This window comes from Asterias amurensis, chromosome 16 (assembly GCF_032118995.1).
Source record: "Asterias amurensis chromosome 16, ASM3211899v1".
Lineage (NCBI taxonomy): Eukaryota > Metazoa > Echinodermata > Asteroidea > Forcipulatida > Asteriidae > Asterias > Asterias amurensis.
Genome location: NC_092663.1, coordinates 14,670,602 through 14,698,177, shown reverse-complemented (window position 1 = coordinate 14,698,177; position 27,576 = coordinate 14,670,602). Strand labels below are relative to the sequence as shown.

The window sequence follows — 27,576 nt, the reverse complement described above, 5'->3', positions numbered from 1 at the left end:
ATTGTTGCACTTTCGGATGCATAACAAAAGTCTTCAGCATAACAAAAGTCTTTTTATTACTTTAGTGAGAAAGAACATCTTGCTCAAAAACTACGTTACCTCAGAGGGAGCCGTTTCTCACAATCTTTTATACTATCAAAATCTCTCCATTGCTCGTTAGGCTATACCAAGTAAGTTTTTTATGCTATCAATTATTTGAGTAATTACCAATAGTGTCCAGTTCCCTTAAACCATATGAGAGAGTGTGACCACTGTGGACATGTCACTTAGTGGCGTTAGCTAGCACCATGAATATTGCACCCCATTCTTTCAATCCCCGCCCATCCATGTGTATTTTTAGTCGACTGCACGCTACGAAGAAAATAATAATTGAGTCCTTGGTACGTGTTCGGGGTCCACACTGTATAGTTGAACCCGAGCCACCAGAAAGTAAAATAGTTTGTAAAGATGACATAATTATTAATCCTTCGAAATGTCAGGAGAATGTTATCTCGACCGTTGTTGAGCTGCGACTCTTCTGTTACTCTTTTGTTACACCGGGCTTCTTGCGCGTCATCACCCTATGTTGACGTTGAATGGCCCGCAGTGAATGGCGTTTGCAACTTGACGTTTACCCAGCGGCAAATGCCATCAGGTTTTGTCAACACTCGCGAAGAGCTTACAAGAATGGGCTCCCCCCGTTGGCAGGGTAACACATTCTTCTAGAGTCCTTATAAAACTGGTTTTGATATAGAATCCGACTGGGAGAATGTACCCATCAAGTAATTGGCCTCTGGGGGTTTGTACTTTAAAACGCGATGGATGTACGATCCAACAATGTGGTCATATTCAATGAAGTGAAGAACGCCACTCGGGAAAACAATTCTTTTCAAGCTGTGCTTATATAGAAGAAAAATGAAGTGTTAGAAAAGATCAAGAAAATAGTCTTAGAGTCTGAAAATCCGGGTCATCGCGAAGGAGACGCTGAATTCTACGAATAAATAGTTCAAAATGAATGAATCTAGAGACCCCTATTTTTCATAGAAAGCACACACAGTGTGAATTTTAAAAGTGTGCCCTTTGGACAACTTCATGGCCTTTTAATTTTTCACCCTGGAAAATTGAAATCAATCTGGCAGTATCCATTACTTTCTGCATAATGGGTTCGCCTCGGGGTTTATGAGTGCATTTTATGAGGGACAAAACATCACAGGCTTTCAAGGCTTAATACACAAGAGTGAATGAGGCAATATGATATTTTAATAATGTTGTTCCTTTTTTAAAAGTACTTCTATGACTGAGTTTAGTCAACTTTTAGCACAGTCTGTGAAATAACTGTCCAATCGTACCGAGCTTTCAATCTTTACAGCCAAGTTTATCATCGATCCATAAGAACTCCTTGGTCGAAAACAAGAATGATTTACCAAAGGTTATTTCATAGTTCAAAAAATTATTACATAGCTTAAAAGGGCAAACGAAACATTTTCTACTGTGAAAACAAGCTAGTTATATATTTCTATAGGAAATTAAAACTAAAACTATGTTCTTGGTGACAACTAGAGGGCCGCCTAAACCGACTCGTGGTGCATCACGGGTAATAGGTATATGCTGTCGCCATTTTGTCATGTTCCCTGTACGTCAAAGCAGCCATGAATACTGACCCCCTCGGGAAAAGTGGGCCAGACTATGATGTCTCAAAGCCTCGTTCGGGGTGTGGCTGCTTTGGTTTGAAGACAGACTGGATGGCCACACCACGGTCTTCTATAGCCAATTATTTCTCTTGCGTATAGTGCCCATACATCTTTCAAAACTGCTCGTTTTGCAGTGAACGCTGCCCGATTTCATAGAGCCGCTTAAAGGCAGTGGACACTATATTGGTAATTACTCAAAATATTTATTAGCATAAAACCTTTCTTGGTAACGAGTACATTGAGAGAAAACGGCTCCCTCTGAAGTAATATAGTTTTCGAGAAAGAAGTAATTTTCCAAGAATTTGATTTCGAGACCTCAGATTTAGAATTTGAGGTCTCGAAATCAAGCATCTGAAAGCACACAACTCTGTTTGACATGGGTGTTTTTTTCTTTCATTAATATCTCGCAACTTCGACGACCGATTGAGCTCAAATTTTCACAGGTTTGTTATTTTATGCATGTTGAGATACAACAACTGTGAAGACTGGTCTTTGACAATTACCAATAGTGTCAAGTGTCTTTAAGCACATTAAAAAGTAGCTGAGCACAACATAATTATGCTCACCAGAATAAGTTTACCAGCCAAAATACTATATCACACATACAATTTATGACTGGTATTTTGCTCCTTTTTTGCTTAGCAGAAAACTGTTAAAGCCATTGGACCCTTTCGGTTCAGAAAAAAAAGTTCACAGATTTACAAATAACTTACAGGGTTTACAGAAGGCAATGGTGAAAGACTTCTCTTGAAATATTATTCCATGAAATGCTTCACTTTTTGAGAAAACAGCAAAACAATATAAATTCTCGTTAACGAGAATTACGGATTTATTTGAAACACATGTCATGACACGGCGAAACGTGCGGAAACAAGGGTGGGTTTTTCCGTTGTTATCTCCCGACTCCGATGACCGATTGAGCCTAAATTTTCGCAGGTTTGTTATTTGATGTAGAAGTTGTGGTACACAAAGTGTGGGCCTTGGACAACACTGTTTACCGAAAGGGTCCAATGGCTTTAAGCACTATTTCCTGCTTAATCAGCTCTATGAAAGTGAGTTTGATGAGTTTGATGAGTTTGTAGACAAAGTCAAAGTTAGTTTTAAGTGTGATTAATATAAACTTAAATAGTATGGTTCAATACCAAAATTAAAATCACCTCAATGACGTGTACCAATGTTTAATTATAACCATAATTGATTGGTTGACTAACTTAAATCGATTGTTGTATAAACTCGAATAACGAGGACCTGTTAAAAAGGTTGATAAGTTGATAGTAATGACAGCAGTGGTGGTTGGTTATTGTATCATACACTCGTTGTAGCTAATAACCAAATTAATAAACTGGTGTATAAACTCGAGTAAACCTATTAACTAGCTTGATAAATTGATAACAAAAGTAATGGTGACGGTTGCTGGTGTCAAAACTCGTTGTTGCTGGTATTACCAAATTAATTGAATGTTGTATCAAAACTCGGATAACCTGTCAGCTAGGTTGATAAGTTGATAGTAATGGTGACGATTGGTGGCAACACTCGTCGCTGGTAACCAAAATCATAACACTATGCTAGATACCCAACAATACGCACGCAGACTTAAAGCGACTGATAACTTTATACAACTTAGCTTTTAAAGACACTGGACACTATTGGTAATTGTCAAAGACTAGTCTTCACAGTTGGTGTACCTCAACAAATGCATAAAATAACAAACCTGTGAAAATTTGAGCTCAATCGGTCGTCGAAGTTGCGAGATATTAATGAAAGAAAAAACCACCCTGTAGCAACATGGTCACACGAAGATGTGTGCTTTCAGATGCTTGATTTCGAGACCTCAAATTATAAATCTGAGGTCTCGAAATCAAATTCGTGGAAAAATACTTGTTTCTCGAAAACTACGTCACTTCAGAGGGAGTTCTTTCTCACAATGTGCTATACTGTCAACCTCTCCCCATTACTCATTACCAAGTAAGGTTTTATCATTATAATTTTTTGAGTAATTACCAAAAGTGTTCAGTGCCTTTAAGTGTCTCATGCCTGCTTGTTTACGGATTGCAGGGTTTACATGCACACTTCGAAGGCTCCTGTATGACCATCTCCCGGATGTAATTTGAAATGCAGACGCCCTCAGCGGTGACACAGTGAGCAAGTTGGATGTTGATGGACCTCAGTTCGACCTCTCTACAACAGGTACATTTCTGTAAAATATAAAATGTAAACAAACATGGTAATCATTTCAAGCTAGGTTGTTAAAAGATTGAATAGAAGGAACAATTGGAAAAAGAAGGTAAGAGAAGACCAATAGACCATCACCTGTCACCATCTTGGTCATTTTCCCTGTTTCCAACAACAGTAACGAATGCTAACATTTATTGCGCAAACGTGGCACCAGACTACTATTTCGTCCAGCCTCAGTTTTGTTTCAATGGGTTGAAATGGATTAAAATCAACATGGCCATACCGTGATAAAGTTCTATTGCCCTGGAAGTTATCAAGTTGACTCTAAACACTTCCGGGTCAGAATTGACCCGGATCTGGGGGGTCTGGGATCCGTGGGGCCTGACCCATTTATGGGTCAGTTTGACCCAGACTCTGGGTCAAATTGACCAATATGGGTCAATCTGTAGAATGCGCGTTTAAATCCTAACCACTTTCCAGGTCAGCCTGACCCATAAATGGGTCAGAGTCATGAGACCCGGAATCGGACTCAATTTTAACCCATGAGCTTTTTTTTATAGTGTAGGCCCCAGAAACAACTCATACTAAACGGTGTTGGCTTGGAAAATGAGGCGTTTAACATCACATCTTTTGGACCTGTGAAGGAATTCACTGACATTAAAAGCAGATCAGAAATAGTATACAGTCTAGTATAGCGAGCACAGTAACAAAAAACTGGAGATACCGCGTCTAACGGTAAACCTATGTACATGAGATAGCAAAAATAATCATTTGCCACACAGAGTCTGCACAGAGTATAGTTACCTTAACTCAAATTGGTTTTACACATTATTTATTATATTGACTTTCTAAATCATTGACCACAAGAGCCTGGGAACTAAGACACTCCAAGGAATATATTGGCTGAAATGTGGGGTGTGTGGTGGCGAAATGAGGGCAAACAGGTGAATCCAGCAGAAAGTCAATTGTGTATAGAATCCAATATTGCTGGCCTTAATCCAGCCGTGTTTAAAGGACAGCTGTATATGACTATCAGGTAATGACCACTAAAACCAATTCAGGTCTTAAGGTGAATCCCTTAAACATGAAATAAATACAACCTGAGTATTAGGCAGAACTCTTGTGAACTCACAACGCAGCTCCTATTGCACTTTCTAAAGATCGACTTAGTAAACCTTTAGTGTATTTAGCGTCAAGCCAACAGCGGACGAACCGCCAATTAACCGGAAAGGGACAAACACAACCAACAAATTCATAATCAAATTTAAATTTATAAAAACTAAATTCATAAAAGCTAAATAGAATTGCAATCGGTAAAAAAAAAAATGCATATAAAAAAAAATTCAATAATAGAAGAAAAAACAATCAAAGAAAGAATCAAAGCAAAACACTGCCCTCGGATTGGGCGATTTTGAGCTATAAAAAAAGCGTTTGTTTTGATGTAGGACAGCTCTGTTTAAAAGAAGATTCACACAAATTGTAATATCTCTCGAAATTGTGTGGTTTCCTTTAACTTCGTGAAGTAAGACGGCCCTTATTTTTGTCACACTTGGTTCTACAAAACAGCGGACTGTGAACGATTCACGAAGAAAAAAAGAAAACTTCGCTATTTCGGGGGATATTTTGGGTGGATCGTTATATTTATTTATTCTGTTTTTAAAACATTATTGTTAGCCCATGTCAGCCATAATACTATCTTCATAACGAACACGTTTTACATCCCAAAAGCGCCCAATCCGAAGGGAACGGTGTCCCTTTAAAAAAACACCTTGTTTTCTCGGTTGAGTGAAAGACTGCGGGAGTTAACGCACACAACTTGCCCATTCATATTCAACAATTCCAAACCGACCTTTTCCGGCGCGAAAATTCATCTTGTATTGATAGTATAAATTGCCGGCGCGGGATTTTTTTTTTGTCACATAATAAAGAATGTCACGTAAATAGGTTTTGCACTTTTTGCCGGCTATGCACACATGTTTTGTTCGTTTCCTCATTGGAACAGTCAAGGTGCATTACTAGGTTAGCATGTTGATACCAGTTGCTTCAACAACATTTTAACCACGTCCAGAAAAATAGTGTAGCCGAACAGCTTTGCTCTTAAGTTGCCGTTGGCGGCGCTCCACATCTTTTGTAATGAGAAAAACCTGTGGATTTGTATACTCTCGTGGTTATTTTTAAGGTTTAAATTGACATGCTTTGAACATTTTATCCCTCAGTGCCTTACGATACCAGTTAGCAACTCACTAATTAAGCACTTGTGTAGTTACTCTGTGAATGAATAGAAGTAAAAAATCAAATTCCCTGACTTCTGAGAAAATATTCTGGAGAAACATATTATACATTTTAAGTGGCCAGGGCAAGGTCGTTTACCCGCTGGAGTTTTTAAAGCATAGACTGTTCCGCTTTTTAGAGGGAATTCCCATTTGACTTGCACACACAAAATACTGACCCCTGACCCCACCTATGCACATATTCTTGGGTCCGCCCCTGGAATGGTGAAATTTTGAATCTCTAGATCATCGATGGAAGACTTTATGATTGCTATCAGTTAGTTTATCCCTCGCTATTTGTGACTATAGTATGTGGATATCAGCATTGCCAGTTGTCAAATGCCAGAGTTTTGATATGAAAGACGTCCCAAATGAACTCGTGTGCACTTGCAACTCAGATAAAGACTTTGGGGTGTACGTGAGGGAAGGGGCATAATCGCACAAAAGGTTTAGGTTGTGTGTCTTCAAAATTTAACGAATGCGTTGGTTAAAAAACTATAAATAAGCTCTTCATTTAATTCTGATTCATCTTTGCACGGAGTGGAACTTACGGAATAGCTTTCAATTTCGTGAAGATTGTCGCATGCAAGATTGATAGTGTTGATTCTATTAATAGCCACAGTGTCCATATGACGCCAATATTCTAAGCAAACAATCTGATAAAAACCTTCTCATAAGGCATTCTACCTTTGTGTCGCGTTCCCTGTACGCACGTAACAGCTATCGATATTGATTGATTAAGGGGTCAGACTAAAAGTCCCTCGCAGCCTCGATTTGGTTACAATTGATTTGAACGAGTGGCAAAACAAGATAACTGCTTCTTTACAAAAACCAGTAACTCAAGCTGCTGGCAAGGATACAGTGCCATGTGATACCGTGTGTATCGTTGTAACAGTACACGGGTAAACACAATGTGTACACGTTTGAATATCAAAACAGATCGTGCAAGTCTCACTCGTACACCTTTTTAACTACTTTGATCCCTCGTATATTGCTGTCAAAATTAACCGCAAAAATATATAAATACAAAGAGTTTTCGTGGTTCTTGATATTTCGATAGTTTCTTTAACATTCTCAAAATCGCGATAACTGTACATCATAAAACAACAAAATATGTATTTCAAATTGAATAATTTCTGTAGCACACTGCGGCCCCTAATGTAGCCCAAATACTGTACCTAATTGTAACCCAAAACCTTGTCCCTACATTCAGCCTAAATGTTGTACCCAAATTTAGCCCAAAACCCTTTCACATAGCTCAAGTCCTGTACCTTATTGTAGACCAAACTATGTACATAACTTAAGTCCAAAACATTTCCCTAAATGTAGCCCCAAACCTTGTACATTTGCCCAAAGCCCTGAACCAAAATGGAGCCCAAATTACCGTAGCCCAAACCTATATGTAAACATTTTATCGGTACATGGCCCGGCTACATTGGGCCCGGCTACATTGGGCCGTGATACGCCCCATGCTGTGTGAAAAACGAAGTCAAAACGTAAAAGTTGATTTGAAGTTCTGAAAGACTTTTTGTCAACAAAGTATCAAACTAGCAATATTGTTTAGGGATCTGTTTCACCCATAAAAATTGTAGGTTTTAGCCAGAGTGAACAGTGGATATCGGTTACTTAAAGCCATTGGACACTTTCGGTACAAAACAAAATAAAAGTTCACAGATTTTCGAATAACTTACAGGGTTTACAGAAGGTAATAGTGAAAGACTTCTCTTGAAATATTATTCCATGAAATGCTTTTCTTTTTGAGAAAACATTAAAACAATATCAATTCTCGATAACGAGAATTACGAATTATTTTAAAGCACAATGTCATGACACGGCGAAACGTGCGGAAACAAGAGTGTGTTTTTCACTATTTTCTCCAGACTCCGATGACCGATTGAGCCTAAATTTTACAGGTTTGTTATATAAGTTGTGATACACGAAGTGTGGGCCTTGGACAATACTGTTTTTTACCGAAAGTGTCCAAAGATTTACCTAGTGATGAATTTGAATAGTCTTTGTTGCTCTTATATCTACAATGAAACCGAAGGTGCTTGAGCAATAACTTAAACATTTTAAAACACTGACATAAATTTCCTTCATCAGGGGTTGCGTTTTTCAGGCAGATGTCGTTGTAGTTGCATCCCATTGCCTCTTACCTTTACAAACCCCACAGAAGCAACGACACTAGGAGCCACCGACGACACGCACTGTCCCTCGCAACTCGTCAGCGTCACGTTACCGCGACATCGTAAATAATCACCCGTCTCTTCATCAACAAAGCGCCGGTCAAGTTCGATACTGATTGTCTCCAGTCCGCAAAACTGCTGCAGAGAGGCGGAGGCCAGGCCGCCAGCCCGCTGCTGGTGGTGCTGAAAGGCAGTCAGTAATAAGCAAATGAATAACAGACGTACTCTGCTCGTGTTAGATAATAAAGTAGACTGGTTCCGATGATGGACTAACATTGTCACAACTGTTTTACAACCACCCATTGGTTTGTACAATGAATAATAGTTATCCAAGCGCCTCTGAAAATGCTAAGTCAAAACTAGTGATACAAAATATATTTAAGCTTTGCTCCTCACAAACCCTCAACTTCAACACTCAGGCTGGTAATAAATCCATCCATAATGGCTTAGATGAGTGGTCAAAAATGAGACGAGACTAAACAAAAAACTGCGATCCATCAATGAATCGAGCATACGTGCGAGGCCCCCTTAAATACAAGAGATACAAAATTGCGTTCGCGCGTGGATGACCTTTTATGGATTACGGGGAAGGCCCATGGACGATGGGACGAGGACGAGAGAAGAAGAAGAAAAAAAGAAAGAAAAAAACACACACAAAGGAAAAAATAAACCGAAGACAGCCGGTGATGAGTTATGGTTAGGAGTGGGTTGGTGTAGAGGGTGGCTGATTCGATGACCTTGTACCGGGTGAAACGCCGAGCGAGACGGCGATGGTTTGCCGCTGCCAGTGGCGTCCCGGAAAGCAAGACAGTCTTTGATTCATTTATCGTAAATAAACAAAGTGCACACATTACACCTTCGGGCCAGCAGTAGGAGATGAACACCGTGGCGTGACGGGATTTAAGTTGAATCCAACACTGTTTTCAAAATTACATACATACTAATATTACTCAGCAAAAAAAAAGGAAACGGAAAAACCTCAATGACAAACAAGTACCGTGCACCGACACTGCGTAGAACGTTAATCTGGATTATAAATCCGGATATGCGTGTATAAGTTTAATTAAAATTGGGTTCGCGATATTTCAAGTTCAAGAACGCGGGCCCTTTATTTATCGCGTGTTTGACATTTTAAGTTGTATGTGGACAGATGAAAACAAATAGATACATTTCTGTCACCTAGAAATTAAAGAACGTAAATTTATTCTGTTTATTATTGGTGTATCGCAAGACGTAATAAGGAATAGAATTTGAAATTGTCCAGGGCCCATGTTAGAGTTGATACAGCATGCGCTGGTTTTGTTTGGGTACCCATTCTTTAAGCAGTCGACTATTGTTGTCCTTATTGCTACTGTTACTTTATTTTAATTTTATTAAAGGAACACGTTGCCTTGGATCGGTCGAGTTGGTCTTTGAAAAGCGTTTGTAACCGTTTGTTATAAAATGTATATGGTTAGAAAGACGTTTAAAAAGTAGAATACAATGATCCACACACATTTGCCTCGAAGTTGCATGGTTTTCCTTTTACTTTGCTAACTAACACGGTCGGCCATTTATGGGAGTCAAAAATTTGACGCCATGAATGGCCGACCGTGTTTGTCGACGAGGTAAAAGGAAAACCACGCAATTTCGAGTGATACTTGTGTAGATCATTATACTTTTAAAATATCTTTCCAATCATATGCATTTTACAACAAACGGTTACAAACGCTTGTCCAAGACCAACTCGACCGATCTAAGGCAACGTGTTCCTTTAATTGATCCATGAAATGGTCTGTATATACGTTTGGTAATGACTCTGAAAACTAACGTGGTAGAAGTCTTTCAGTTTTGGATACTATCATGCATTTTTAAAACATTTTACTTCGAAAACTACGGTACTTTATGGAAAAGTAATCACTTTTTAATCCCAAAATTTGAATATGAATAAGAAGCGATACCACGGATCTTCTTGCGTGGACATAGTCGCTCCGGAGTTTCGGCGATATCTCAACTTAACGCGATCACCTTTTGAAATGAAATTGTTCACATTATATTATTAAAACTACATTTAAATAGGATTGAAACAATCGACAGTTCCAAAAATCAAAGGTATACGGTGCCTTTAAGTTATTTATTATTTTATTATTGCCGGTTGGTTGGGTGTTATTCGCCGCTCGATGAATTGAGCAATTTTTGTCTAAAAAGCAGTTTTATGGAGCTGTACCTAGTCTCTGTTTGAAAATATCTCTCTGAAGTGCTTAGCAATCCACTAAGCAATATTGTTCGATCCAACACCTACGTAATGAACTTATCCACCCCCCCCCCCTCCCCAAACCCAAACCCAAGAGTCCCCCATCTAATTATAATTACGGACAGTTGAAGTTGTCTTGTATTGAATGCAACAAAATGTTTGTTGAAAAATTGAAGAAGATAGTTGGTTGGTAGCTAGCAACCCCATAGATCTAGGATTGCAAAGATCAAACAAGTGGGCGTCCGGGAGGGTCGGGGGCAAAAAGGCAATTTGCTTTAGACTTTGGGGCCGGTTTGTTAATAGAGTTACGTGTAGTTTACCATTTTAGGCGTGGGTGGAGAGAGGCGTGTACTGCTAGTGGCGACTCCGGGCCGTGTACGGCCGTGTAATGACCCCTTGAAATGGACGTTGTATATGGATTGGGCGCTTTAGGCTATAAAATGTGTTTGCAGTGTTAAAGGTACTGGACACGTTTGGTGATTGCCAACAACCAGTATTCTCACTTGTATACCACATAATATGCGTCATTTTAACAAATCTGTGGACACTTTGGCTCAATTGGTCACCTAAGTTGCAAATGGAAATAGTGAACTTAACTTCAACACGGTCTGCTATTTTGTTTCAAAACCTAATAAATTCATAAAAATTATTAACGCGTTTCTCAGCGGAGACGTCCCCTAAAACAAAACCCAAGTCTTAAAGCCATTATACACTTTCGGAACAGAATTTTGTTTTAAAGTTGACAGACTTACAAATAATTTACAGGGTTTACAGAAGGTAATGGTGACAGACTTATCTTGAAATATTGTTTCATTAAATGCTTTACTGTTTGAGAAAACATTAAAACAATATCAATTCGCGATAGCGAGAATTACGGATTTATTTTAAACACATTGTCATGACACGGCGATACGTGGGGAAACAAGGGTGGGTTTTCCACGTTATTTTCTTCCGACTCGATGACCGATTGAGCCTAAATTTTCACAGGTTTGTTATTTTATATATAAGTTGCGGGACAAGAAGTGTGGGCCTTGGACAATACTAATAATACCGAACGTGTCCAATGGCTTTAACGGAGAAAAAGAGGAGTCATCGGTTTAAATGTCCGGCCGATCACCTTTTACGAAGTGTGGAACTCGAGACAGGTCCACCACAGAGGTATATCACGTAATGTAGGGACTAAAACACTGTATGGACTGACGACATACATGTACGTCCACACAATTATTCATACAGTGTTGAAGATATTAATTTTTCTGAAGTGTACAGAACAAAGAAATGTCCACAGAGACAACAACCTATTAGCTGCGTTGGGGGGGGGGGGGGGTGATACTTGAATAATTTAATTTGTACATAACTTTCCACTTTTTTCCGCGGCTTTATTTTCAATCAACGGTCTCTTCTAAAAAATCAATGACGTACCATGATTTCTAATCAATAATGTAATTCCATCCCAAAACTATGTTACCGCAATGGTTAATGTGTGTAGCGCCCTCTCTTGGCGCGATCAATCACTTAAATCTGCTATCCGTAATGGTCAATCGGAGACGAGGGCGCCGTGTTAATGGCGCATTAGTCTGGTTCAATAGCCTACACATGCCACTTAGTTGAGAAGAAACCAATTGTGACAAGGCTTGGCTTGCATAGTGGCATTAGCTATACTAGGCTGTACGGTAAACGTATAGCCTTTAAAAGGGTCTTTTTATGTACTTTATGTAGGACAAAAACACAATGTTCAAAGATTTACATTAAATTTACACAGCTTGAAGATAATGATAGTAGAAAGCTTCCCTGAAAATATTACTTGCTGAGGTGCTGTGGTTTTTGAGAAATGAGTAAAACAATGTCTTAAAAATAATGTTAGCCTTTGTGCTCATAAAACGAAAATTATTTTAGCATGTAAAAACGCATTTTCATGAATTCTTATACTCATTTCTCAAAAACTACAGCACCTCAGCAACAAAGTAATTTAAGGTAAGCTTTCTACTATCATTTTCTTCAAACGGTGTTGGTTGAATGTAAATCTGTGGACATTGTGTTTTGTGTTACAAAAAGTACCCAAATCCTTTAATGTGGGGTCGGTGTTGTGTAGAAATGTTACTTTCGGGGTAAGTTTTCCTCCCTCTTTTTATGGAGAACTGTTATAAGTCCATTACCTATAGCTTCCCTTGTAAGTTTGTTTATGAATGTTTTCCTCTTGCAACTTTTCAAGGGTGACTTTTATCATTATTTGTGGCAAATTATTTAAGAAGCTGACAAACAAAACAGTTTGACCATTTTTCACTCTACACGCAACAGGTTCATCAGCCGCTTTATAAAGGTAGTATTTGAACTCTCGCATGATCAAAGGCAACATTGGTCTCGCGAGATCTCATCCTCCTGTACGCGAAACATCCTCCTTATAACAAACAATACACAAGTTGATAACAAAATTTAAAACGTTTTTTCCTTACAAATAAAATATGTATTGATTTAAAGTATCGATCTGAGTTCAGAAACCTTTTTCGTCTTTCCATGCAGTTCCATGCATTAAAGACAAGGTACACTATTGGTAACTGTCAAAGACCAGTCTTTTCACTTGATGTATCCTAACATATGCATGAAATAACAAACCTGTGGAAATTTGAGCTCAATCGGTCGTCTAAGTTGCGAGATCACAATGAGAGAAAAAAACACAATTGTTGGACGAATTTGTGTGCTTTCAGATACGACTAAAAGACTGCTGGCAAGTAGTCTTTTATTAATTAGTGAAAAATTACCTCTTTCCTAAAATCTATGCTACTTCAGAGGGAGCCGTTTCTCACAATGTTTTATACTATCAACAGCTCTCCAATGCTTGTTACCAAGTCAGTTTTTAAGTTAATACTTGTCTTGAGTAATTACCAAACGTGTGCCTTTCCTTTAAAAAGTACACGTGTTATTAAGGACAAAATGTTATGGTAAGCTTCGTGCCGCCTTCTTATTGTTGTTGACTCCTTGAGGAGTCAGGAAAAATAAAACACAAAATATTCTCAATCAATTCATCTTCCTACATATCTTATCTCTTCGGGACAGCATCTTGCTCAACGTCTTGCATCTCACACAACCCTAATTGCGGATGCAGAATTTCACAACAGAGAAAAAGAAAAAACCTGAACCTTTCCCAGGGAGACTTATTGAACACTCAGTCGCGTGACAACGACACTATGAAAGTTACACTCGAGCTTGAGAAATGAAAAATCTAGCAACATTCTGACAAAAAGAAATCTTGCATAATCAAGCATCGTATTTTGTTACAATTCCATTCCTTCGTTTCGTCCAGGGGGCTTTCCGGACTCGCATAATGGTACACTGTCTTATTGTCCGACTTTGTCAATGTCTCAAGGGGTTTAACAAGTCTTTAAAGAGACCCAAATTAGCGGAGTGATTTTCTCTCCGCGGTGCAGTCTCAGATTTACTATAAGTCAGGGTGACTTCATATAAAAGACAAAAACAGATTAAACTGTTTTAATTGCATAGGTTATTAATGGTGCCGGTTTTCGTAACATCTAAATTGTGACTATATTGTAAAGTACCTATAGCAATGTATTTTAATCTCTGTTCGCAATTTTAAATCTCTGTCATCTTGTGTCTGTTTCCTTACCTATCCTGTTATTGATGAAGTTTGTGCTGTTGGATGTGGCTGAAACAAAACAATAAAGTAGATCGAAACGAAACACTAAGCACCCCCCCCCCCCCGCGGTACAAGACGCGTTCGCAATATTATGACATTACTTTTAGCAGTTATTTTCAGTAACGTTTTTTGGCTTGGTTTTGTTTTTCGAATTACATGACATACAGAAACCAAGACACAGTTTTTTGTTGCATTTTAGTCACTGTGTGCTTTACACTTCAAGAAAATCCCATTCTTCAACACTGTAAAAAAAAAAAAAAAAAAAAAAAAAAACCTGTGGAGTCTAAAATGTCCACATAGTGTTGCAAGATGTGGACTTCTTTTGTTCTCATCAGGTCCACACATCGTATTAGCGTTATAACACCTTGCCGTACGCTATGGCTATAATCCACAGATAATTGGAAACATTGAAGGAACGCACCATGCTGTGCTGATTCTTTTTAACCGAACCTTTTATTCTCTCCTATATTATTTTTTTTCTAAAAATAAATACTAAATCTAAATACTAAATACTTTCTCTATCTTTAATACTTGCACTTAGACCGCACTGCACCGCTAGACATCCGGGATAAATTGAACAAAATATCAAGTATCAAGTATACAAGTAAGTGCCATTTCACTTAACTGAGTTATTTGCAAAATGTCAGCATACTCCTGAGATGTTTTTCAAGAAGAAGGCCTCACATCTTTAAGACGGGGATTTGCCATTGTGTAAGACACCTTCTTATCAGCTACAACCGCTTTTAAACCCTTTTATCCGTACGTCGGCTCGCTCGCGCAAGCAGTCTATACTCCTGCGGTTTATTTTTTTGCCAATACTGTATCTTGTATCTTTTCGGTTTTAGTCCTTTATTTAATTCATCTCAATAAAAGAGTATGGGAAGATTGTCCTCTCTATATTAGGAATGTAGCCTCGTGCGATAATGATGTGACATGGGACATCCCGTTCGGGGAAAACAGAAATAAGAAAACGAGGAGGAGGTTGTGAGCGGCTTCTTGTGGAGGAGAGATTGTGTGATTTTCTTTGGAGAGCAAACAGTGGAGAAGGAATTGAGCAACAGCAGCAACTGAATTATTTTGTAAGTACTCACGGTTAACGTTCACCAATGATATTAAGCTTTGATATTAATGTGTGGATATTGGTTATTTCAGTGTTGGATTTATTGGGTGGGGTCTGAACCGATCGTGAATTTGAAACTGAATTAGTTTGTAAGTATTTGTTGTGTTCACCAATTATTTTGATATGTTTAGATATTCTTTTTTAATTTACGAATATACACTTGTGTCCTTAAGCAAGACACTTCACCATTGCTTCGTCCTTCGGATGGGACGTTAAACCGTTGGTCCCATGTGTTATGTAACGCATGTAAAAGAACCCAGTGCACTTATCGAAAAGAGAAGGGGTTCGCCCCGGTGTTCCTGGTCCGATCGGCAGCAAATTGCGCCACAGCACCTTGTAAAACATTACATGGTGCTATAAGAATTAGGTCTCATAATTCAAAAACAGTCCCACATCTTGCAGGAAGTACTGTGTTACAGCGCCAGGAGCGTCACTGAGTGACGGACATGTGCGCTATATAAGAAGCCACAATTATTATTATTTATTATTATTATTATAGGTATTTTAGTATAAGATTTTACTCTGTGAGTGAACTTAGTAAAAAACTTGTTTGTGAATTTGAAACTGAATTATTAGTAAGTGTTGAATGTGTTCACCAATTATATTTTAATAAGTTGTGATATTTTTAAAATATGTGCGAACATATAGTTTTTCAGTATAAGATTTTACTCTCTGAGTAAAATTAGTAGAAAATATACTCTTATTGTAAGGGATCCGAACGTGAATTTGATACAAACTGAATGAATCAAAGTGTGTGAAATACACAGCGAACGTGAAGTGCATTGTGTGTGTGGTAAAAATAGGCATTTGTTTGTTTTCAAAGACAGTTTCGTATGCTCTACCGTCCCTCTCATAACAGCCATGTACTTTTTGTTACATTTCAAATCGGCAGTCACACTGAAAACCACCTGCAGCTGAAAACACAATATAGGCCTATATATCATTTTAGTAACTATTTTGTCTGATATCACAAATCGGTCAAAGAAATATTACTCTTGGTCAAACCTACAATCTCATATACATAATTTATGACCAGACAAATTCATGCTTTCGTCACTGAACTGAGTAAAATTGTTTCTCTTTTCTGTTAAGATTTTGTGAATTGCTATAGCTCCAATCTCGTCATGGATAAAGATCCATTATGAACAGTCTTATTCATGCTTTCTGAACCTACATTTTGTTTTCTCCTTTTACCAAGATTTTGTGAATTGTTAACTCCAATCTCGTCATGAATTTACATAATTTATGAACAGTCGAATTCATGCTTTCTAAGTGACATATATTTTGTCTCTCTTTTGAACAAGATTTTGTGAAGAAACTCCAACCTCATCATGGATTATACCAGAACTAGACCCTTCCTCATCATCAGCTTTCTCCAATGTCTTCTAGTAGTAGTCACCGCCCAGCCCCAACCACAATCACTGGGTCTTCGACGGGGTGGGGACCCGGCCTGGCGTGGTCGGCCCGGACGCTGCGTGTTAACGTTTCAGGATATCGAAGTGCAGCGTCAGGTTGAGTTGCTGACCGGGGAAAGGGCGGTTTGTTACGGCACCGTTACGGCGTCAGCTTGCGAAGGGGAGTGTATGTCATCCTCGCTCTCTACTCTTCATAGTGCAACGGGTTTTATCAAGGTAAACAAAACAAGGCAATTAGAAGTTGCTCACAAGCTTTTACCACACAAAGTGCAAAGCTTTTTAATTTATTGTTTTTAATTTTTTTTACCAATGTTAAGATTTATTTATTAAGTTGCATTGAAGCTAATTAATTTTAGAAGGGTTAAGTTTTTGTGTACTTCATAGACGTAACATGACAAATATGCGTCTTGTCCTTAACTCTTGCTTAACATTAATAAGGAAACACTAGTTATGTTTTTATTAAACAAGTATTATATTCTTACTAAGTTCATTTTTGTTTTAGGTCAATACTAATCCATATTATTTTGTAACGCAAGGTTTCCCCAAAACATGACGCCACTTATAATTGCAGTCGCCATTGTTCCTTCTCCGCCATTTTGATTTGCTACGCAGGCTCAGCCATGAATGCGTTCAAGAGAAAATGCGTTCAAGAGAAAATGCATGAGTTTTAGCTTATAAAATATATGATACATGATGGGTGCGTGTTTTCCGCATAAAAAATAAAATAATCATATCCAATTTGCGACGAACACTTCAGTTTTCAAAATATATAACGACTTGACTTAAACTTCCATTGTCGCTCGTTCACCTATCCTACATCCGTATGTGTATGTATTTGGAATCGGCAATCAAGATTAATATTAGATTTAGAAGAAAGTAAAACCATATTCGTTTTGGTTTTACCCGTTAATGAATATTCAGTATCCCCGATGCTAAATAAAGTAAAGTAAATCACACCCCAACAATTATTATTGCAAAACTACTACAAAACAACATCAAATTCCAATCACCATTTTTCTTGTGTGGGCACAGCTTGTTTTTTTCTGCTCTAACTATGACGATTCGCCCATCCAGAAATCCCAATAGGTAGACAAAAATAGCAATAGTGGGTGTTCCATAATTTGAAAACACGTGTACAAGTCAATGCAGTCGATGCATCTGTGTGGGTTAACATTTTTGAGTGACTCGGGACACCTACAATACATAACAACCAATCATTGATGATTCCACTCCTGTAACACCTGCTTGTCCACCTTGCCTACGCTCTCGTTTTATAAGATCTCACTTTTTATTTATTTTCATCTTCCCCTGACACCTTTTTACCGCCAGAACTGCACCTGTTGTCGTGAGACCCAGATGACGTCACACACCGTAGTCTTGTCTCCGTGCTTCGATGTGGACAGCGGCGATTTGATGGCGGGAGCGGAGTTTGTGGAAGAGTTCCAACAGCCGTCGGGTTGTGAATGTCAAACATGTACTATTTCATAGAGGGTGGTTTTATTAGCGGCTACAGCTACGGCTGCGGCTAGATTTCCTCGTCATCGTGCATTGAAGTATATGACACCCTTAGCAACACCCTTAGCAACTTTCGAAGCCGTAGCCACCAGTTTGGATACGGCTTACTCCCGGACACTGCTGCATATTGCATTTGTGTCCGCCCGGCTACATTTGCATATGCAGTTGTGTCCGCCCCGTACAAAACCGTCCTTGCAGTAAATTAAACGCCCTTGCTCGACGAAACACGTTCGCCATATGATTTTTTTACAAGCTATTGTACATGATGTTCAGCCGTTGGGTGATCGCTGCAATCATAAAATACGTGTATAGTCATACTGCAAAACATGTAGGTAGGTTTAGTGCATGCACGCTCGCTTACGCGCGCACATACAATCATGTACAGTCATGTACATATCCACCGGACGGTTTTTGCATAGCCCCGGACACGATTGTATATGCAAAAGTGCCGGAGCGGACAGTATTGCATGGCGGACACAATTGAATCTGACACATATTAAGGCATACTTTGATCTTCACTATACAACTTGCCCAATTTCAAAAAGCCTATAAGCACACTTGCTTAATGCCGAGCACACATATCTTGCTTAGCAAAACTAGGTTACCAGGCTGGAAACCAAAGTTACAATTGCTTCGACTGGGTACCACACTCATTTCTTGCTTAATAGCATAGAAGGTTGCTCAGCAGAGCTGCGCACGGAATGTCGCTAAACACGCTTGCCAGAATGATTTTACCAGTGTGTAAAATCTGCGACTGGCATTCAGCTCATTATTATTGCTTAGCTGAACATTGTCAAGCAATATTTTCTGCCTGAGCAGCTCTATGAAATTGGGACATTGTCCTTATTTAAATAAATAAACACAAATTCAACATGTGTTTTGTTGTTGCTCTTTCCGTTTTAATGTTTCAAGTTAAAAGTTCAACAGTTCCACTTGACAAAGTGTTCTTGTTGTAGCAGCATTTAATGATGAGGGAATATAGTTATATAAATCATGGTTTCATAATTCACTATGTTTATGAAAGTATTACATTATAAAATAAATTATTCCGGATACTGGTTTGGTTATAAGCGTAAAGGCACAGAACACGTTTGGTAATAATATTACTTGAATCATGTACACATGTATTAGCATAACAATAATTACTTGGTGACGAGCAACGGAGGGCTACGACTCCCTCTGAAGTAACTCAATTTCTCACTAAAGAAAAATCGAATCTGAATGAGGAAGACTTCAAGCCTGAAGCCTTTCTCGGGCATCTGAAAGCACACAATTTCACTGATTTCTTTTAAGCACATGTTGAGATACACAAAATGAGAATGCTATAGACGATGTGACCTCTGACGTCACACGAAAACCATAACCTGATTCGCGCGCATACCGCCGGGCAAAACCTTTGTGTTCTGGCAGCCAGCTAGAAAGTGTATGCACTCTTACTACGACTACGCAACTCAGTGCCCGGCGAAACATGACGTATATAGTGTTTTGTCAACAAAGGGCGGTTCAAATGTAAACATTGTTCACATCGTCTATAGTCTTTGACAATTACCAAACATGTCCAGTGCCTTTTAAGGAAAGGAAAAACAAATTCAAAGATAAAGTTCATTGCAAAAACCTGGATGTTAAAATTGACACCATGGGTGTTTTTTATCGAAGAGAGAATCAAAATTAACATCAGATGGTGTTATAAATTAAAATAACACAATTTTTTTCTTTTTTTTAACATTGTTATTTTAACAATCTTTGTTTTTCATTTTGATTTCTCTTAGGTTTTGGACAACACATGTACATTTTAACAGCCCAGTTTTTGCAGTGTCGATTTTTTTAAACAAGTTGTTTGTTCTACTGTAATATAGTAGTCGACTTTAATTATAAGCTTCTCTAAGAAGTTTGTTTCAAGTATGTATCAGGTATACTTGAGCTACATGTTATACAAATAATTGATAAGAAATATGATACTCTTTTATGAACGTCAAAACATCATTGTTTATAACATTAAAACATGTTGTCAATTGTATGTCGGTGTGGCAGGAGATGGTCGACATTTTGTGTGATAGCGCCCTCATGGCTCAAATTCCTCCAGCCCATGTTAATTTATCGTATGGGGGCATGGAGAGACACACCGGATATTATAAATACGAACAAAGAATTTGGTCCACAAATGTTATGGAAGTCAACAAACATTTTCATTCTTCTTGTGTTGTTCTTTCTTTCGAACCATTGGTGTGCTGTGTGACAAAATGCAAATTGTTTTTCTTCTGGGTTTTTTTTTCAACTGGTTTTGTTCGTAGCCGCTATTGTGTAGGTATGGAATCAATCTATCCATCCGGCTGGCCTGAAAATGTAATATTGACTGACTCGTACAGAGTGAAAAGTGCTTGTACCAAATTGAAAGTACTTGAACTTACTAAAACAGAAAGTCGGACCGACTGACTGAAATGAACTCGTATTGCCTTAAAAGGGTACTTGTACATGTACCCAGTGAAAAGTACTTAAAGACACTGGACACTATTGGTAATTACTCAAAATAATTAATATCATAAAAAATTTCTTGATTACGAGTAATGGGGAGAAGTTGATAGTATAAAACTTTGTGAGAAACAGCTTCCTCTGAAGTGACGTAGTTTTCGAGAAAGAAGTAATTTTCCACGAATTTGATTTCGAGACCTCGAGCATCCGAAAGCACACAACTTCGTGTTACCATGGTGCGACAAGGGTGTTTTTTCCATTCATTAATATCTCACAACTTTGACGACCGATTGAGCTCAAATTTTCACAGGTTTATTATTGTATGCATATGTTGAGATACACCAACTGCGAAGACTAGTCTTTGACAATAACCAATAGTGTCCAGTGTCTTTAACACCGAGTACAAAGTACTCATACTTAACTGACTGAAAAGTACTTGACTTACTAAAACAGTTTACTCAAACTGGTTGCAAATTACTTGTACACGTACAGGTACTCTTACTGAAATGTCAACCCAAAACATTATTCCAGGTCATACAAATAGATCCATTTTAAACAACGAGCCCTTTTGTATGAATTGTCCTGTTGTTTATGACTGTCTGAAAGTCGTTGATAAAGACACTGTGTTATTACGGATTAGGGCTTCAGTAGTTCCCATTGAGCGTAGCCAGAGGCAATGGTTATTTATTTGCTTAGCAAGTTGGATCTGCTGAGCACAATCTTGCCAGAAACCAGTCAAAAACAGTATATATTACGTAACAATATGGCTGGTATTCCATATTAAGCAAGTAAGAATCCGGCCAGGGTTAGCCAAAGTGTGCTTAAAGCACCGCTCAAATACTGCTTAGCAACTATATCATTCTTGCTTACCCGTACAATTATGAACTAAAAAATCCGAGGTCTATGCCATATTCCCTTTCTCATAGCAATGTTCTGTGCAATTTCTTTCAGTAATCCAGCCCCAACATCATAGCTAAGGGGAAAAAAATCATTTAAAAAAAATTCAAATTATTTTGGTTTCTTAGAATTACATTCCCTGATGCTTGTGAATTTCTTGTACTAAAATTTTAAAATCTCTTATCCTCTGAGCTGAAAAGAAGATTACTTTTTATACTAAATTGATTTTAGTTGAAGATCATTTGGACCCTTACAGGAACAGTTGAACACTAGAATACTCTGATTAGCCTTAAGAGGTCTCACTGGTACAATCTCAAATGGCGTACTTCTTCTTGCCGTTGTCATTGATAATACAGATGTGCTGTAAATAAAACATAGGGAGAACAAAATTCAGAATTGCACTAATTACAATAGGACACAAGAGGGGGCTGTTTACACTTAATGGAAGTTAAACTAATTTCACATGTACTGGATGTGTACAACAAAACGTGAACATGATCTGGTTCCAGGTTTGATTTGCTGCATAACGCATATTGCGCCAGAGAACCTTGTAAACCAATACATGTAGCTATGAAAAGGAATTGGTCTCATATTAAAACAAAAATAGCTCCACAACACCTTGCACAAAATACTTTACTGAAATACTGAGCGCTACGCAAGAAGCCGCTATTATTGTTATTTCTTTTAACCCCCTCCTATTCTTGGTATCATTTTCCAGGGAGTTGGCCAACCAACTGAAACAATTCAACAGCACAGCCTGTGTATGGTGAAATGTGCACAGAACAAACTAATGAGACTGGCATATTTTATCCATAATTCAAAATCACAGTGGATATTAAAATGGTCAGGCAGTAGGAGGGTTGACTTTGTACTTTGCAGATGCATTCACCCTATGATACTATTAATTTGACATTGCCAAATTTTCATTGAAAACCACAGTTGATGATAGGAATGGTCAAAGAGTAGGCGGATTAAAAGGCAAACAAAAAAGTCATCAAAATTTACACTTACGCTGAGATCTCTGAAGTACTCATTGTAATCTAAAGCATAACCGACTACAAACTTGTCTGGAACTTCAAAACCAATGTCTGCAAAATAAAAAAAAATCATAACTGTCTAATTATCAAAAGAGACAAGTAAAAAGTAGAGATTGTCTGTTGTCAACTTGGGGTATATTTTTTATTTGCTAATTTTTGTTGATGAGATATCACCCACCTCATAAGTCCGGACAGCCCTTTAATTTCCAGGCGAGGGCTACAATTAACGGACTAGGGCTATCAACCAAAATCAACTAGAGATTTGTTCAATGTTGCCATCTACTCCTGGGGTTGAAAAAAGGTCACCCCCTTCACAGTCTGTAAGGATGAAGGCATGGGTATCATCCACTAGGAGCCACCTACTCATGTGGCTGAACCAGGGTTACCCCTTCACAGTCCAAAACGATGTAGGCAAGGGTATCATCCACTAGGAGCCTGGCTGGTAGAGCAGAATGTACTACCTTCCCAACTTTTAACTATGCAAAGGGCACAAGTATCATGACCGGGTCCAGTTATATCCCCTTGTAGGAGCTTTTCCAAGTTCCCTTATTGTGAGGCTCATCTAAACAACAAACAAACAATAGCCGTTAGATACTTACAGTCCGGGCGGTAGCCAACACTCCTGGGTGTCCTCTTGACCAGGAGGCTGGCAACTTTAACACTAGATGGGTTATGTTCAGCAATCAGCTTTAGCAGCCTCTTCATGGTATTACCAGTATCAACAATATCCTATAATGTAATGAAGAGGAGAGATTCTTAAATCTAATATCACAGGCATATTACTCGGGTGAGAGTCGAACCCATGACCCTTGCAATTCTAGAGCAGTGTCTTACCAACTAGACTACCGAGATTGCCCGGTAGCTAGAGGCAGTTCGAATCCTATGTATTGGCTGCATGTTCCGAAACGATATATAATAGATGTTAAATTTGCATCGGGGATAAAGTTCTTTATCCCCGATGCAAATTTAACATCTATAATAGATTCTTAAATCAGTGATGTTTTCCAAACCATAGTCTAGCCTGTCCAACTGTAGTACTAGTCTAGGGTACAGCCCAAACTTTGGCTGGGTAAATCCCAACTGTAGTTGGACAGTTCCAGCTTGGGTTTGACAGTCCCAACTGTAGTCTATGCAGGGCTGATTTTAATATACAGAAACTGAGAAAAATACTTAACATGAGACTAACACTTTAATACAGGTAGCTTTGTCATTTTCCCCATTTGAAATAGTAATAGTACATACAGATCCCAGATAAACAGATGATCTGAGGTACATTGTCGTAGTCTTTACTACCTTTTATCAGTCTGGGTAATAAATATTACACCAGTTTGAAATTATAGCAGACTCTGCTTTAGGGGGGATGGGGGAGGGGTACAAAGACAACCTTTCAATCCTTTCTCATCTTACTTATAGACATCTCTGAGTACTTTCTTGTCTTACCTCTACAATGAGAACATCTTTGCCTTTAAGATCTGAGAGGTTGTCACTTCCAACTACTTTGATTTCTCCTGTTGATTGGTCATTCTGGTAAACAAATGACAGAGGAAATTATAACAAGTAGTTCATTATGCATTAGGCCTTGTACAGACTGACAGCTTCAGGCTGTGGCTAACTGAAATCAATGCATTATACTGCTAGCCTACATCACCACTGTAACCAAAATGCCATAGTCAGAACTAAAGTTGCATGACCTCAGCCATAGCCTGGTTGGGTCTGGTTTTTCTTCCAGCTCAGCCACAACCACTTGACTGATAATCTGATGGCCTTTGAACCCTGTCGGTCTAATTTGATGATCCATGTCAAACACTTTACTCAGCGAGGAAAAGTTCAACGACATGAAAGCTTGAAAAGAATCAATTGATTATATAGGCCTATCTGACCTACCCCATGGATTATAATTGAGTTTCCATCAGTTAAATATTATTACTGGACAAATAATCAATCAATCAATAGGGAATAGATTGATCAAATTCTGTGTAAATTTTCTACTCATACCTCGTAGCTCTTCAGTCGGATAAAGTCCACCCGGAGCTGGACAGATCGTTCAGAATTTCTGTTCAATGCCTTGATGTAGTCTAGAAGGTCCGAGCAGAATTTGTAGCCGCCTTTGAGCACACACAGAACCACAAGCGCATCTTGCCCCATGTCGTTTACAATGTCTCGCGCTAACCTCTCTGTCCTGCCAATTAAAAGAGTCAGAGATTTCAAACAATTCTATAGTAATAGTGGCTTCTTATAAGGCGAGAATGTCCGTCACTCAGTGACGACACTCAAGGGACTTTAACATACAATCCAGCAGGGTTTGTGGGACTCAGTTTCAATTATGAGACCTACTCTGACTCAGAATAATGTTTGAAAAAGAATGGCATTACATTTCTGTGTGTAGTTGCAGCCAACCTTGTAAACCAATGTTTTTTCTTGACATGAAAGAGAACTTCTCAAGGGGTATCAAATCAAAGATTTGGGCAAATGCCCCAGTTGAGCACCGGTACAGGGCGAGTACTTTCAAAAGCACAAAGCATAAGTAGGCACAAAGGCCTGGGCATGGATTCGCCTCGTTGCACCAGCAGGGAAGCCTATTGCCTGCAAGCCTTGAACTTCACACAGGCCAAAGGCCACACATGCTCACAAGGTCATGACCTTTGCTGTCCTCCTCTTGACCTTTGTGCCCCTTCAAGTATCCCACAGCCTTTTAAGGTTTTCCAATGGAAGAGACCAGAGACCTACACGACATGAAAATGGCCTTGCCCTCTCAAATATGTAACTCAAATCTTGATACATAGAGTGTGAACGTTGATTGAAGGCCTCACATGTGGGTCTTTGATAAGTTTTTTTTTTTAATATAAAGGGAGACCAAAACATTTTTTTCCCCCGCTACAAACCTGTCTGAGATCACCCCATATGGGATTAAGATTGATTCTAAGTCTTGTTCATAGTGACGAGGGACGCAGAACATTTTCAGATCATATCCGTTGTAATCATCTTCAATCTGAAAAGAAGAAACTGTGATTCAATAAATAGTTCTAGCCCAGGAGGAATGCGAAAGCACTAACTCAGGGTTGAATCATTCTACCTCTATTGATTAGCCAAGTTCTACCGTAGGAAAACTATGGGGGTTACTACAGGGGGGGCCTAAATTTCTCGAACATCAGTTACACCTAATTTGTAAGGAGGCCTAATATATTTTGGGCCATTCCTTTCAACAATACTTCAATCCATTCTAAGGTGTAGGTTCCTTTGTTGAGACACAAACAAGAACTCTGCTGAGTCCAAGTCTTTATTATTTATACGCATACACAAACCCGATATGACCCTCAAAATAAAAATAACAAATGTACAATACAACAAAACCCAGTCAGTAGGGGGACTAGTACGTAACTGTAGTGTGCAGCGAGCAATGAAATTTGCATTTTATTACTTATTCTATAGCAGTTAATTAAAGGCTTTAACAATAGCCCCTAGTTCATTACTAGGTGGTAGTTGCGATAACGTAACCCTCCTCCCGACGGCCGCACAGGCCTTCTGGCCGTCGGGAGGAGGGTTAAGTTATCGCAACTACATTACTGGCTGATGTGTACATGTATATTGCAGTCACAAAGGTTTGTGTTGTCTTTTGTACAAAGTTCACCTAAATAACTTAAATAGTATGTAGGCATAGTTGTAGTTATAACTTGTAAGTAACTTAGTACTTTGTAGTTTTTAGTACTAAATTGTTTTTTACCTTTATGAAATCTGCCATACTGTTTATCAACTTGGTGTTTTGTGGGTGGAAGAGTTAATAATTCTGCAAACTATGTCCAACTATCTGAAATCCAAACAAATAAATACAACATCACTGTCACTGTGATCGTGGAGTTATAGTTCCATGCCGAGTGTGACTCAACCATGGAGGTTAGCCCTGGTAGGACGTCAGTCAGTGCCTGCAACGGAGGAGTCCAACCTGGGTTACATGGAGGTATGATTCAACGAACAAAGCAAAGTTAACTTAAAGACAGTGGACATTATTGGTAATTGTCAAAGACCAGTCTTCTCACTTTTGGGTATCTCAACATACTATGCATAATTAAAATAACAAACCTGTGAAAATTTGAGCTTGATTGGTCGTCGGAGTTACGAGATAACTATGAAAGAAAAAAACACCCTCGTCACACAAAGAAAGTTGTGTGCTTTCAGATGCTTGATTTCGAGACTTCAAATTCTAAACTTGACTTGAGGTCTCGAAATCAAATTTGTGGGAAATTACTTCTTTCTCTAACTACGTCACTTCAGAGGGAGTCGTTTCTCACAATGTTTCATACTGTCAACCTCTTCCTAGTACTCGTTACCAACTTAACCAAGTAGGGTTTTATGCTGATAATTATTTCGAGTAATTACCAAAAAATACTCAATAGTGTCCACTGCCTTAAAAAAAGTAGCATGAAAATACAACTTTAATTGATCGACGTGTTATTTTTATAAATTATGAAAAGTTCAGCAAGAAAGACCTACAAGTACGAACCTATCAGGTTTTACTAGTCCCAGACGGTCTACGCTCAGTACAACAGCTGACCCACTGAAAAGGTAGAAACCAGCAGATGTTTAATTGATAAGATTAAGAGGTCACCTCTCCTATTCATGATTTTTAGACATCACGAGACAGTCTGCATGCATTTGACATGGCGGGAGATATTTCGCGAACTTTTTAACACAATTAAACTGGTGCTGCACCGTTTACATTAGCTTAACGCGTTAAGAGACGTCCAGAAACTGCAAGATGTCGAGAACTTGGGTTACAACAGCGCCACCACATGTTGAAAGCGTGACCAGTGTGCTATTGACCCTGTCGAAATAATAATAAGGTTTCTATAGTGACGAATGCGATCAAGCTAAAGAATCATTTTTTTCAAAAGCCATTGTTTTCAAGTGGCCTTTGATTATTTATTACCTAGAAAGTGGTT

General features: G+C 38.6%; 3 protein-coding genes across 5 annotated transcripts; 1 reads left to right on the top strand and 2 right to left on the bottom strand.

Moving 5' to 3' along the window:
* Positions 1-3,527: 3,527 nt before the first annotated feature.
* Positions 3,528-8,686, bottom strand: LOC139949072 (partner of bursicon-like). The gene is made up of 2 exons (XM_071947475.1): positions 8,272-8,686; positions 3,528-3,865 (listed from the first exon to the last, which is right to left on the bottom strand). Exons 1-2 carry the CDS (start codon positions 8,602-8,604, stop codon positions 3,713-3,715), a joined length of 486 nt encoding a protein of 161 aa, XP_071803576.1. The 5' UTR covers positions 8,605-8,686; the 3' UTR covers positions 3,528-3,712.
* A 6,363-nt stretch (positions 8,687-15,049) lies between these two features.
* On the top strand, positions 15,050-19,447 carry LOC139948903 (partner of bursicon-like). 2 transcript variants are annotated; one of them, XM_071947266.1, is made up of 3 exons: positions 15,050-15,265; positions 16,611-16,937; positions 18,051-19,447. In XM_071947266.1, exons 2-3 carry the CDS (start codon positions 16,638-16,640, stop codon positions 18,207-18,209), a joined length of 459 nt encoding a protein of 152 aa, XP_071803367.1. In that variant the 5' UTR covers positions 15,050-15,265; positions 16,611-16,637; the 3' UTR covers positions 18,210-19,447. The 2 variants fall into 2 exon arrangements, with proteins under 2 accessions (XP_071803367.1, XP_071803368.1); XM_071947267.1 differs by lacking the exon at positions 15,050-15,265 and having other exon boundaries at positions 16,576-16,937.
* A 1,548-nt stretch (positions 19,448-20,995) lies between these two features.
* On the bottom strand, positions 20,996-27,296 carry LOC139948902 (hypoxanthine-guanine phosphoribosyltransferase-like). 2 transcript variants are annotated; one of them, XM_071947265.1, is made up of 8 exons: positions 27,128-27,296; positions 26,361-26,444; positions 25,522-25,628; positions 24,635-24,818; positions 24,080-24,163; positions 23,239-23,368; positions 22,614-22,690; positions 20,996-21,963 (listed from the first exon to the last, which is right to left on the bottom strand). In XM_071947265.1, the coding sequence occupies exons 2-8, from the start codon at positions 26,376-26,378 to the stop codon at positions 21,916-21,918; spliced, it is 648 nt and encodes a 215-aa protein (XP_071803366.1). In that variant the 5' UTR covers positions 26,379-26,444; positions 27,128-27,296; the 3' UTR covers positions 20,996-21,915. The 2 variants fall into 2 exon arrangements, with proteins under 2 accessions (XP_071803366.1, XP_071803365.1); XM_071947264.1 differs by having other exon boundaries at positions 27,138-27,296.
* Positions 27,297-27,576: the final 280 nt, after the last annotated feature.

Coding starts and splice junctions, on each gene's coding strand:
- LOC139949072 (XM_071947475.1), bottom strand. CDS start 8,604: ATGGGTGGTTGTAAAACAGTTGTGACAATGTTAGTCCATCATCGGAAC. Junction 3,866..8,271: donor CTTCTGTGGGGTTTGTAAAG/GTAAGAGGCAAT, acceptor TATATTTTACAG/AAATGTACCTGTTGTAGAGA.
- LOC139948903 (XM_071947266.1), top strand. CDS start 16,638: ATGGATTATACCAGAACTAGACCCTTCCTCATCATCAGCTTTCTCCAA. Junction 16,938..18,050: donor GTGCAACGGGTTTTATCAAG/GTAAACAAAACA, acceptor TTTTACCGCCAG/AACTGCACCTGTTGTCGTGA.
- LOC139948902 (XM_071947265.1), bottom strand. Junction 24,819..25,521: donor TATGGGGTGATCTCAGACAG/GTTTGTAGCGGG, acceptor TTTAATTGGCAG/GACAGAGAGGTTAGCGCGAG. Junction 22,691..23,238: donor TGTTGGCTACCGCCCGGACT/GTAAGTATCTAA, acceptor TTTATTTTGCAG/ACATTGGTTTTGAAGTTCCA.